Genomic DNA, 13,449 nt, shown 5'->3' on the forward strand with positions numbered 1-13,449 from the left:
TCCTGCTTTACTTATATTAAACAATAAAATATAACAGAATAGAGATACTTTCTGAAGAACCTAAAAGATGGATCAAACTAAATCCAGGTTCTCAAACTCTTTATTACAAAATTTAGTAATTGCCTGAGGTTTGCTGCCCTCCACAGGCTATTTTTATTATAGTTGCAAAGAGCGTGTTTCACTGTGGACAGCATTGCTACGGTGTGATAATATTCTAAGAAAGATCTACTCTTGACATTTTATATTAACCACACAACATAAAATGAACAAGTACTTTACTTGGTTATAGTGTACTGTTGTGAAACATCACTATGAACAGGACATGGACACCAAATTATGTGTTGGTAACCGGTCAGTGGAAAATAAATAAATTCAGTGTAAGGTTTTGCTATGGAAATATGCAATTATTCACCCATCTAAATCATAACTTCCTTCTGGATGAACAGTCTGTATGTGGGCTTGATACCAGAGGAGATGTTGTGTTTGACTGTGGAACAATGATTAGTAAAAGTAGACTGTAAGAGGAAAAGATTTAAATAACGTAACCAGATGGACAGATGGTTTAGGTAGGTAGGTAGGTAGGCAGGTAGATAGATAGACAGACAGACAGATAGACAGACAGACAGATAGCTAGCTAGCTAGCTAGACAGACAGACAGACAGACAGACAGACAGACAGACAGACAGACAGACAGATAGATAGATAGATAGATAGATAGATAGATAGATAGATAGATAGATAGATAGATAGATAGATGCACGCTCTGGCTTTTATTATGAAAGTAAAATTGATCTTTAGGAAGGACATATTTTAATTGCTTCAGGCAAGGCGAATCATAATACAATACTATTTATACAATGGCAAGGCACATGAGAAACAGAGGTTACCATTTTCTGAATGCAGTGGGCAGGGAGCAGCTCGTGATTGGCCTCGGTGTTAAGAATTTGTCCCAACCATCAGTTTGTCTGATGGCAACGACCTAATGGCAGAACAGGAATGTAAACCACCAACAAACCTAAACTCTTTTCCTTAAGCAGAAAAAAATAAATTCTGGGTGTGTTGTGAAAGTATCTTCCTGGACAGCGGCCCTGAGCCCTTCCTAGCACCTCATTCATTACCGAGGGTGTTCCTTTGTAGCGGGACCAGCGGCACAGAAAACACCCAAACTCTGGTTTATTTCCGCAAGCCGGTTTGAACACAAGAGCAGCTCGGACGTGAGAAGGATGAGGCAGCGCTTTTACACAGAAGCACCCTCCAGGCGGAATCCCCTCATTTTGCCTATTCAGAGAGTTTCTGCGGGATGTGTTGAGACAAATCCGCACAAGCACCTCGGGACCGCGAGTCCGGGGGTTCCCTCAGTGAGTCCGCAACCAGAACCGGCAACATTCTGTGGAGAGGTTCCGCACTTGCGTGGGAGAACTTCCAGCCACGGCTCTACAAACGGAAATCGCTAAAATCGACGGCACCGGGCAATTATTTTTTGAACGTTTTAGAAAAAGTTCACTGGGAGATTCCCGCTGAAGGAAACGTAAACAAAAAGGAAAGAAAGGGAGGCAACGTCGCGGAAGAAGGTCCCATTTAAAATCACAGGAAGACTGTGAAGGAGGGAGCAGAGGGAAAAGTGACACTATAATCAATCTTATTCCTTATGTAAGTTATTACACGGTGCCAAACGCGCGTGCGCGTGAGGGGGCGGGGCTCGCGGTGGAGCCCTCCCTCGCGCACGGAACCTGCGCCGGCGGCGCCAGTAGCCGCCCGGACCGCAATCGGAGCTGGAGCCGCCACCCGGACCGCAATTGGAGCTGGAGCGCGCCCCGCTCGCACACCCAGGGTCCGTGTCCCGGCGGGGGCGGCTCCCGCTGCCGCCGGGAGGGACGGGGCGATGAGCGCGGCGCGGGGCTGAGCCGGGCGGTCCGCGCCGCCGCTGGCAGCAGGCAGGGACGGGCTCCGGGGTCTTGCCGGCTGCGCTCTCGGCAGGCTTCCCCCCCCACCGGGGCAGGCGGCGGCATGGGCGCCTCCCCAGTTTGCCGCAGCGGGTGACGCGGCCCGCCGCGGGCACGGGAGCCGTGGGCTCGGGCAGCGGCGGACAGCGTGGGTCCGGCCGCGGCGGTCGGTGTCGGGGCCGCGGCGGGCAGCCCGGGGGGAGAGCGGCGGGAGGGTTCGGGCTGGCTGTCGCTGCTGCCATTGGCCGGCGGCCGCGGGCCGGCGGGGGCATTGGGCAGGAGCCCCGTCAGTCACGGCGCTCCCGTCTCCCCGGCAACAGGCGGGGGGCGGGGCAGGACCGGGCCCGAGGGCCCGTGGAATCCCCGGAGCCCTCGCGGCTGCACGGGCCGGGGTTGCGGCCCGACCCCTGCCGTGCCGTGCCCTGGGAGTGCCTGGCTCGACGCTGGCGTCTGTGGGCCCTGCTGCCGGCCTGGGCCTAGGCCTGCGGCGGTGGTGGACGGCCGCTCACAGGCCTTCGGCTTGGGTCCCTCTGGGTGTCCCGGGGGCTGTGTTTTCATTACCTACTGACTCTCCCTTTTTCTCTCTTTCCCCCGGCTTCGTGCGTGGGGGTTTCTGGGTGTGGTTTACGGGTTGTTTTTATATTTTTTTATTATTTTTTATTCCCGAAGTCGGTGAGATCATCCTGCCTGGAGGCTGCGGTGTGACAGAAATATTAAATAGCCCTCTGGCTCGGGGAGGCTTCCTCAGCTAAACTCCGTAGTCACCTTGCAATCAGGTGGTAGTCTTTCAGAAAATGAGTACCTAATTGAACCGGAGGTCATACTTCAGGAAAACAGGCTGAAACCTAAAAGCATAAGGCGTATATTAGATCATAAACCTTAAAGAATAGACCAGAGTAATTATGAATGAAAATCTAAAGGAGTAGGTCTTAGGTTGAAAATGCTAGAAAACGTAAGGTGTTGGCATGCGACCCCTATCTCTTTGCAAAGGAAGAGTAATCTGAGTCATAACTGGATTTCGATTTCAGGGTTTTTTTCTATCTTAGTAGCAAATATCCTTCAACTTTTCAATACTCTGAAATATTCTAGTGTAATGTATCTAATTTTTGATGCAGTTAATAGCCTTCGATTTTCATAACGCTAAAACATTTTAGGTGCCAAAGTACTTAGTTTTGATGGCATTTGATAAATAGGGATAGTAGTTGTCATCCATGGAGTTATGTTAAACAGATGGGACAACCAAGCACTTCACACTTCTTACGGTTTCTAAGTGAGTCATTTAAGGAGTGTGACTAATCCTACCATACAGTTGTCAACAAAAGAATATTTTTTTTTCCTTAACTACCCACAAAATCAAAGAGATTTCCAGATTTTCTGTGGATAACTGAAAACTAAAGAACCTCTCCTTTGAGCAACACATTAAATTTAGATTGAGGAGGACTACATGTGATGGACTTCTTAAGAATATATATCGTATTTTCTTCTGTGCAGCAATGCAGTGATTGTATTGGGAATACAATCATATAATATAATCACATAATGGGAAGTCGGTTAGCTTAGAATGGTCATTGTCGGGCAAGCAGCCGCATGTTCTAAGGCATTTGTCTAAATAACAACCTCACGTGAAATTGAATTAATTTTATCAATCCTCTTCCCCCCTCTCCCCTCTGCACCTGTGTCAAGTTTTAAGTCACCTGGGACTTCAGTATTCAGTGCAGTCTGGATTGGGGATTTTCATGGTAATATTCACGGTGGGAGTTGCCAAGGCAATGATAGTGTTGGCTATCATTGGTGGGGTTGGGTGGGAACTCCTTTTGTTGTGAGGAAACCGGGGTAGTAAGAGAAAGAGCTGGATGAGAAATTTGTGATTAGAAGTGTGGTATGAGAAGTGACCTGGTTTGAACATAGCCCCTGTGGGAAATCAGAGTCAGAAGTTATCTACAGTTTGTGAGGCTGAGCCAAGAGGACAACACTGATAGAAAAGAAAAAATATTATGGGAATGGAAAGTGTCTTGAAGGGAAGATACTCATTTAATTTCTTTTAAGCTGAATGAGTTAGAGCTAGGAGTTTGAATGCATCAAAATGTAGTGTTGGACACAGGAGGAAGATGGTTGATTTGGAAGAAGTGTATTTAGAAGTGCAGTTACCTGGGGCAGGGGCTGGTGGGGGGAAGTAACATGAGGTGTGGAAATATTGAAACCAAGGATACGTCAGAATGGATCCCACAAAGAACATAAGAAAGGTATATCAAATGTATACCAGCTTCTGCTGTTGACATACATTTTCTGAATATTTTTGTATCTGTTTGCACTATTGATTAAGATTTGCCCTTTTTTTGATGTATTTCTAATAGTTAGTTGGTTTGGTCTGTTTGTTGTCTTGTCACCTGTCCTGTGAAGACTAATTATTGATCAGGAGCGTGCTTAGAATGTTGTTTTCTGTGTTTTCCCCATAATCTAAACTGGAAGTGGCTTTTATGTGTGTTTAAATTGACAAAAAGCAAACAAATAAAAAGGAAAGGCATTTTTGCAAGCAGCATGGTGCAGTGTGGTTGGGGCTTTTTAGCCTGATGATCTCTTTAGAGGAGTGATCTCTTTTGTCAGGTGTCTGCATCAGCAGGTGTTACAGGTGCCTGTTAAACAGGAAGCTCAATTGAAAGGACACTTTATTGTCTTTCAAATAGAGAGTGGAAGAACAGGTTTCCTTTAGAAAATAGGAGCGTTGAGGAGTGGTCTGAGTGCTGATTGGCTCGGATTGAGCCCTAACCAGAGGGAGATGGTAATGACACAGGAATCAACGGAGATTATGCCTCTTTGACTCTGGAAGGTTATTCTTGCCTTCTAACAGTGTGATCCCATTGGTTCAGTATTTTGTAAGTGATGAAGAACTATGGTAAAAGTACAGCCCATCCCTTTTACACCCATATTCTGGAGATTAATATCTCTTTGCTAGTTAGTCCTTGGATTAGAAACTGCAAGGAAAATATACAAATAATGTAAGAATGTCAGAAGAACCATTCCACCAAAAATAAATCTGTAGGCTGTATGCTACGTGGGGGATATTACTAATGAAAATACTAATGTAGTCTTATGTTGGGGTTGTCACAAGTCTACACTGAATAATTGCAGTCCAATAATCAGATAACCATGTTTTTAGCTATACTTCATCCAATAATCAGATAACCATGTTTTTAGCTATACTTCAGCTTTTAAAATACTCCCCACTGCTGTTTTATTTTACGTGAGAGAAAGGATATAAATTTTATGTTAATTCCTTTTACTTTCTAGAATATCATTATTTAGCTAAAAAAAAAAATAAAATCTGTCATTGCGTTTTTATTTTAAAGTTGCCATACCAACCAGTATGCCCTTTCAGTGAGGAAGGGGGCTTGAAACTATTTTTCAGCAAGCTAGAAGTATTTATATATTTGAATAATAAGCTGCACTGTTGTCTTGGCAAATAACATGGAGCTTGGTTCTCCTTACTCATCTTTAGCTATTAATTAACTAATTTATTTGAAAATGCTGGGGACGTTTTACTGCAAACTAGGTAAATTGTTCCTGTAATTTCTGAGCAGTCTAATCTCTGGTTTTGTCCAGGACAGTTTGGCATTATCATTATGGATCGCTTCCGACACCGTGCAGGAAATGGCAATGAGCAGGCGCCTTCACGAGAGCGCAGCCACGGCGAAGGTGAGAGACAGCGGCAGCTGGAGCGACAGCTGGAGCGCCTCAGTAGGGAGGAGGCCTATTACCAGTTCATTAACGAGCTCAACGAGGAGGACTACAGGTTAATGAGGGACCGAAACCTGCTTGGCACTCCTGGTAAGATGTGCATACCTTCAGTAGAAGTGTAAGGAAGTAACACTCCTGCTGTTAGGCACCACCTGTGGTACTGTGACTCAAGCAGCCTGACTTCTGTGGCTTTGTAGAAAGGGGAAAAAACCTCCATACGGAAGAAAAGTATACTTTACCTGTATACAAAGATGCTGCATTTGGGTGTCCAAACCCACATAAGTAACATTTGGTACATTCAAGTTTATCTGTCAATACGTGGCAATTTTGGGGGCGTCTGAATTGTTACTGGAAGCTGAGAATACTCTTGACACATTCAGCTTCTTTTTCTTCCACTCCACTACCTACTTCCACTGATATCTGCACTATAATCTCACATTAGTGCTGTTTTCTTTCTGATTTAATCAGTTTTTTCTGTGTTCTGAAGATTTTCATTCAAGATAGAAAATATTACTTCTGCATGGCTGTATAGAGGCAGTAGTAGTGTCTTATCTAACAGTGTTATCAAAATGTAAATTCAGGAGAAATAACAGCAGAAGAGTTGCAGCAGCGTTTGGAGGGGGCTAAGGAGCGACTGACATCGCAGTCTGATATGGATAACAGAGAAGGTGAAGGTAGAACTGTTGGAGGTAAACATTCTTCATTCATATATGAATACATTCACGTAGTATGTGGTGCACAGATAACAGTTTGATAAAGATATTTAGGAGAGATTCATTTCTCTTGCTTTTTTTTTTAAATGTGCCTCTGGGGATTGTTTAAAACGAAGCAAGATTTCCTAAGCATCCAAAACCAGGCTTGAAATAGTTGATGAAAACTTATTTATATTAATCACAAAGTACATGCTATTTTTTCCCCTCACTTTCCATTGTTTGTAAATGTAATAGCACAAAAATTACGATTTTTTTGAGTTCTTAGAGGTTTTTATCATGTATTATAGCTGTTGGAAAAGAAGTTAATTGGAAAACAGTTAATCTCTCCATTTTTGGTTTGCCACTTTCGTTGTTTAATTTCCATTTGTTTTAGTCAAGTGAGGCTTGTGTTTTATGCACTGTCTGTCTTCAGTTCCCCAGAAATATTGGCTTACTTATTTGGCCAATTCTAGTCAAATTTGGGAGAGGAATTGGCAGTTCAGAAATAAAGATACCAAAGTTCTTGGAGGCTTCCTGGACACAGAGAGGTGATGGAGTAGGGAGAACTTTATCTGATCCCTTCAAGGGAAAAACTTCACTGTGATCATGACAATTGGCCTGCTTTAGACACATAGCTAGCCCTGACCACAACACTTGTATCTGTACCTCGGTGTGTAGTTGGAGGAGGTTTGAAAATGGAGCTGTGGGTATTGTAATTAGGAAAATAATATATTTGCACAAAAGGAGAAAATCTGTTCAAACCACACATCCCACCCAGACACATTCCTGTGTAAACTGCTCTAGGTGACCCTGCCTTGGCAGGGGAGTTGAACTAGATTATCTCCAGAGGTCCCTTCCAACCGTAATGATTCTGTGATCATTTATTGTATCACTTACAGGAAACAAATTTTTTAAATGTTTTCCAAAAGAAGACAAGACTTGTTATTCTTTTTCTTGCTGTATCAAAATGAGTTGTTCCCAAACTGGTAACTTCAGCAAGGGGCAGGTATTGGACAAATACAACTATCTTTGGACCACTTGAATCTGAACACTGGCACAGAAGACGCCATCTGGGCATATTAATTTCTCTCTGAGTCTCCTTGTGAGACAAAAATTCTAGGTTGAACTGGTAAGTTTTGGTGACATTTTTACATAGTGCATATTTTTATACATTAGCATAACACGGTAGGTGCCCTGTTACCATATTGTGTCTGAAATCAGAGCCCATTGTAGTATGCAGAGCGTGCAGTCATATGAAGGTTTGCAATTCTTTGTTTCTCTCAGATTCTGAAGTTCTCAGGGAAAACTCCAACGGCGACTCTTTGCTTGAATGGCTTAACACGTTTCGTCGCACAGGAAATGCCACTCGCAGTGGACAGAGTGGGAACCAAACCTGGAGAGCTGTGAGTCGAACGAATCCAAACAGTGGGGAGTTTCGCTTTAGTCTTGAGATCAATATAAATCATGATCATAACAGTTCTGAAACTTCTGGTGAGGAGAATGTTGATGTAGATGCTACCAGACTGTACGTAGAAAGAAGACGTCAGCTAGTTGCCAGTTCAGTAGCCCCACGGACGAGGAGCATGGCTGCAAGAGAGGCAAACAACGAAGCTGCAAGGACCAGGCTTTTAAGGCGTGCCATGGCATTAAGGTCAGAAATAGTCTCTCATGCAGTTTCGGAGAGGCTCAGGAGTAGAACGAGGGAGCTGACAGGCCAGACAAATAATACTACACGAAATAATTCTGTGGCTGCTGGTGAGCCAAGAGAAATGCCAAGAGAAAGAGGTAATTCTGCAGGAGTCAGAAGGGGTAGAGCTAGAACTAATGTCCAGATGAATACAAACCAAAGACTAGAAATTTTGCGGCTGAGGTCTACCTTAAGTAGTCGAAGCCGCTCCCCGCTGCAAAGGCAAGGTGATGCTGCTCCTTCTGAGGAACGTGGTCAGAGGCAGGATAGAAATGCACAGCAAGTCAATAGGAGTAGGAGACAAACAGCTCAGGCTTCTCCACAGCCTGCTGAGGAGCAAGCAAGAGAAAACGCTCAGACTCCCCAGCTTTCCAGTGTAGCGCCATCCTTAGGAATAACTTTGGAAGAGGAAGAATCTAGTAGGCCAGTAGCTGCTGTCAGAAGGCACCCAACAATTACACTAGATCTTCAGGTGAGAAGAATTCGTCCTGGAGAAAACAGAGACCGGGACAGCATTGCCAGTAGAACTCGTTCTAGAGCAGGAATGTCAGAAAACACGGTTACCTTTGAAAGTGACAGTGGGGGATTTCGGCGCACGATATCCCGATCAGAACGCGCCGGTATTCGGACCTACATTAGCACTATACGGATACCTCTTCGTCGGATTTCAGAAACTGGGCTTGGAGAGCCTTCATCAGTGGCACTTCGATCAATCCTTAGACAGATAATGAACGGCTTTGGAGAACTGAGTTCTTTAATGGAAACTGAATCTAATTCAGAAGTGCAAAGAGGCGGTCATCACTCAGCAGATGCACAGAATAACTCAAGTTCAGCAAACGGCAGTGATCCAAGTGGGGTTTTGTCTAGACATGGAAATGCAGTAGACAGCAGCAGGGAAAGAAATGGGCAGAGGGGTGGTAGTCAACGTTCTGGGCGCAATCGTGAGAGCCAAGATAGCAGGCAGTCTCAAGAGGCAAACAACCTGGTGGAGAACGGAACACTGCCCATCCTTCGACTTGCCCACTTCTTCCTGCTGAATGAAGATGATGATGATGATGATCGTTTGAGAGGTTTAACCAAAGAGCAGATTGACAATCTTTCTACACGGAACTATGGGGATGTTCACACTGAAAATGAATGGAGTAAAACATGCAGTGTTTGCATTAATGAATATGCAACAGGGAATAAACTAAGGCAGTTACCTTGTACACATGAGTTTCATATTCATTGTATTGACCGCTGGCTTTCTGAAAACTCCACTTGCCCAATTTGTCGGCAGCCAGTTCTGGGGTCTAATGCCACAGATAATGGCTAGACCTGTTTGTACCTGCTCAGCACTCAAGGATTTTCACCTGCTCTGTTATAAGCCAGATGAAATTCATTGACTTAGGTATGGGTCCATTTGTGGGGGGTGTTTTGTTAAATTTCTTTAAAAATTATAGAAACTTCTCTAAATCTAACAATGTAAATACTATTTTTTCCAAGTGCAGGTCTAGGAGCACACATAGAACCAAATGATATTGGTAAAGTTTATATTTTTTTAGGTAATTTTGTTATGCTAAGCACTTTTGTAAATACAGAAATGCAATAGTTAATCAGTCCTGCTTAATGTATGTTTTTTAACATTGTAATGGACTCGCTTTATTTAGATTACAAATTGTTTCACACAGACCCACCACTGTGTTGAAAAATTAGTGGCTAAATGGCCATTTGTTAGCTTTTTGTTCTAAGAACAATTTCTTTTACAGAGAGTCTCTTGCTGGACATGTTTGCTAAAGATATTTAAGTTACTTGAAGTGCTCATTTTAATAGACTTTTTTTTTTAAACATTGAAATATCCTTTCCAGAAACTTGCCAATTTGGTTCTACTTTAAAAATTCTATGGCAATTTTTGCATGTGGGTTTACACAGTTCTTAACGTTGACGAGTTCTTATTCAGAAGTGGATGAGTTAGTGCTATTATGAAATGTACATAATTAAATGCTGTCTTTGACAATCTTTGTCTTTTCAGTGCAGACGGCAATCAAATCTGGTAATTCCAAGAGGGTGTGTCTTACTTGCTCAAGGAATAAATGAGCACTAAGGAAGCATTTTTACTCTTCCAGATTTATCAATCAATATTCCTGGGGTTTTAACTGCCTTAGTTTAAAGAGGGGAAACATTTCCTTGGCCATTATATTGTCTATAATATGCATGTTTTGGGCATCCTACGCAGAAGAACAAAACAAAGACCTGAAATGCTTTTGTACAGAAATTTAAGGTACACATGTAGTGTTAGTCCTCTTGAAACACGCCTGAGGACCAAGTGGTAAAAGACATTAAAAAGGACAAAATAAGCTTCCCTGAAAACCCCCAGTATCTGTATAATTAGATAATAAACTTTTATACCAATGACTTAAACTGAAATAAAGTTGCAAGTTAAATAATTGAGGCTTTTTGTGAATTACTGTTGAACCATATCCTGTAGATTAATAAGAAAACTTGCTATTCTTCATGTTCAGTCTCAGTTTTCACTTTATTTTTCCCCACATTTCCCAGCTCTGTCCCTGGCCTGTTAGTTGTTACAGTACATGAAAACCCACAGTGCTCCAGGGTTTTCTGGGAGAAGCTGGATGTTATGTTTGTCTTCCAAGCAACCTGCATCTCAATCCCTAGAGAGATGCAGAATTGTGCAGTAATCTGCTGTGTGTATATTCTGAGCAGTAGAAAGAGTAGTTGAAATTAACCAGTCCTACTGACTTTCTCTACCTGTGGATAGTGACCTTGACAAATATGCTGCTGTGCCAGGTGTGTCACTTGGAACGTCTGCTCATGACATCCTTTCAAGGGTAGCTATAAAATCCCATGTGAGCTATTGGATGTCTACTTCAGTTCTGCAAGTGGAAAGCTTGTTCCACAGAAGGGCTTCTTTTCATTCCTAAAAGCAGTTTGAAGAAACTCTGTTAGGAAATTATGATTTAAGGATATGATTAGGATCTCTTCTGATGTAATTTGTGTTAATTACTGAAAACATTGACCCCTCCCTTTGGTACTTCCTTAGCTGCAATAAAGGAAGGGTGAGGAGATTTAAATGTGGTTATCAGAGCTAGCTTATTTTTTGACATTTTTTTTTTTCTTTTACCTCTGTTAGCTCCTGAGGCTGACAGTATATAAATATATACATCTTCTGCTGCTTCCTTGTTTCTTTATGACTTCCTTTTATATTTGGTATCTGCCTGATTGAAAAGATACATACATAGAAACCTGCCTTTGGCTCACTATTGCCTTGCTGCTCAGGTCCTTCAAGGTCAAATTTAACTCTAATCCTTACTATTGCTATACTAATGCAGTAGAGATGGAGATTCCTCGTGCCTTCTTTCATTCAAGTAGGAATTTTGCTGTGTGTGAGAGCACAGTTGGTTACATGGCTCAAGATGAGATCATCTGTGACAGGGTATGTTTAATTGAGCTGCTAAGGGGAATATCCCAAAGTACAGTGAGAGTTTTCTGTAGAAATTGTAGGCTGTGGGAAAAGAAACATTAAGCCTCCACTACTCTATTCCTGCCCTGTCATGTGAGAGTTGTCAACTATTTCTCCTCCATTGGAAAAACATGTAATTTGTTACTCAGCTTTCCCAAGATACGGTGTTAATGGGACCAATTAAATCATAGTGATTCAGTTTTGTATTGGCTTCTGTTACCTCCATTTCTGTGATAAAACTGCAGTTCTCTGCCACCCCCACCCTCCAAACAATTTACCTCATCCCTTGGTGACATTAAAAAATGTGATTTATTTATATGGAAATAAATAAAAAAAATGTGGGCAGAATTTTTACAAATAAGTTTATTTAAAATGAAATATTAAATGGAGTTCAACTGCTCGCACTAATCCAGAGTCTGTAGAAGGCCTTAATGTGGAAAATTACCTACAGAGCTGCCTTAAGCATGAGGCCTGGAGGAATATAGAGAAATATCAGGCTGAATTTATAGGTTTTTCTACTTATATGTGTGATGCTATTGGTGACTTTCTAGCCCATATTATGGCCCTGTATGTCTCTCTAATGGTATCTTCTTTAATAATGTATAATAATATAGAAGTGGATTCCTGTGTTGCCAAGTAACACACAACAATTAGCAACATGTGCAGATTTGGAAATATAAAAGGAAACAGTAAGTGATGGCAGGTTATGTCCTGCCACTTCATGCTTTTGCCTCGATGGGAAATAACTATTCCACTTTTAAAATCAGATGCCACTTCCCCATGCACATGCTCCTGCTGAAGTAACCCGCTGCAGTTATATGGTAACTACCAAGTGACTAATCAGAGCCAAACCAACCTGACCAGCAGGCCAACTAGGAATGATGTGGGGCAGGGCAGGACATCCCGCAACCGTGTGAGGATATGGTGGGCCATGTTGGTAATCAGTGTGCAAGGTGCTGTGGGCAGGAGAAACTTCTTAACGGAAGAGAGATGCAGTGGACTCACCCCAGGTCTATTCACACAAATAAAACAGGCCCTACAGCCCAGTATGGTGGGGCAGATACTTTTCTTTAAGAAAGCAGCATCTCCAGTGCCAATCTGAAGAAGACGTGGGGAAGAAGCAGGAGGAATCGTGTCTGTTTCAGTCCAAAGGCTGTGATCTCATCAGGATCACAGAGACCCAGTGGGATAGCGCGCACAGCTGGAGGGCTGCAATGGATGGATACAGGCTCTTTAGAAAGGACAGCGATGGGGAGGAGCTGCCCTTTTCAGTGAGAGCAGCAGGAATGCATGAGCTCTGTCTCAGGATGGATGAGGAGCCAGCTGAGAGCCAGGTCACAAGTAGCAGGCAGACCAGCATGGTCACTGTTGTAGCTGTCTGCCACAGACCACCTGTTCAGAAAAAGAGGCAGTTGTGATCTCCTTCAGACAAATAGTCCAGAAGATCTCTGGATTATTGTTTCACAAAAAATAGTACGTATTCTTGCCAGTTTCCTTTCTTTCAGTATCCACCCCAGAAAAGAGACACTGACATTAATTTGATTGTAGCTTGTAGGATTTACCAGTTCCTGAGGAGGCTTTGAGACCCAACTCTCCTTTTGAATGCACTGACCATACATCAGTGTAGTCTGCAGGATTTCAAGGGAGAGAGGGGTCAAATGTCAGCTCAGGATTATTGTTATCTAGTCACATACCATGGTTATAACTGGAGCTGTGCATACCCAGCTGTGGTCAGAGCAGCATTCAGAACAAAAGACACAGCCATGCTGCCGGTGCAGCACTCAGAGATGAGTGTTTAAAATTAAAAATATAATTAGCTCTCCTGAGATCCTGTGCAGTTAATCTGGTTTCAGCCTGCTTGCAGAAAGCATCAACAACAGGCGAGCACTGCCCAGCACACTGCAGACTTTCCTCAGCCTGCTCATGTTTACA

The 13,449-nt window shown here is 43.0% G+C and overlaps 1 protein-coding gene across 5 annotated transcripts; it reads left to right on the top strand.

Annotated features, from left to right (window-relative positions):
- Positions 1-1,695: 1,695 nt before the first annotated feature.
- RNF6 (ring finger protein 6) lies at positions 1,696-10,493 on the top strand. 5 transcript variants are annotated; one of them, XM_058847801.1, is made up of 4 exons: positions 1,696-1,831; positions 5,544-5,768; positions 6,260-6,367; positions 7,655-10,493. In XM_058847801.1, the coding sequence occupies exons 2-4, from the start codon at positions 5,564-5,566 to the stop codon at positions 9,370-9,372; spliced, it is 2,031 nt and encodes a 676-aa protein (XP_058703784.1). In that variant the 5' UTR covers positions 1,696-1,831; positions 5,544-5,563; the 3' UTR covers positions 9,373-10,493. The 5 variants fall into 5 exon arrangements, with proteins under 5 accessions (XP_058703784.1, XP_058703804.1, XP_058703775.1 ...); XM_058847821.1 differs by having other exon boundaries at positions 1,699-1,831; positions 5,549-5,768; XM_058847792.1 differs by lacking the exon at positions 1,696-1,831 and adding an exon at positions 2,417-4,186.
- The last annotated feature ends 2,956 nt before the right edge of the window (positions 10,494-13,449 follow it).

The sequence above is a fragment of the Poecile atricapillus genome, chromosome 1 (assembly GCF_030490865.1).
Source record: "Poecile atricapillus isolate bPoeAtr1 chromosome 1, bPoeAtr1.hap1, whole genome shotgun sequence".
In the NCBI taxonomy this organism is placed as follows: Eukaryota; Metazoa; Chordata; class Aves; order Passeriformes; family Paridae; genus Poecile; species Poecile atricapillus.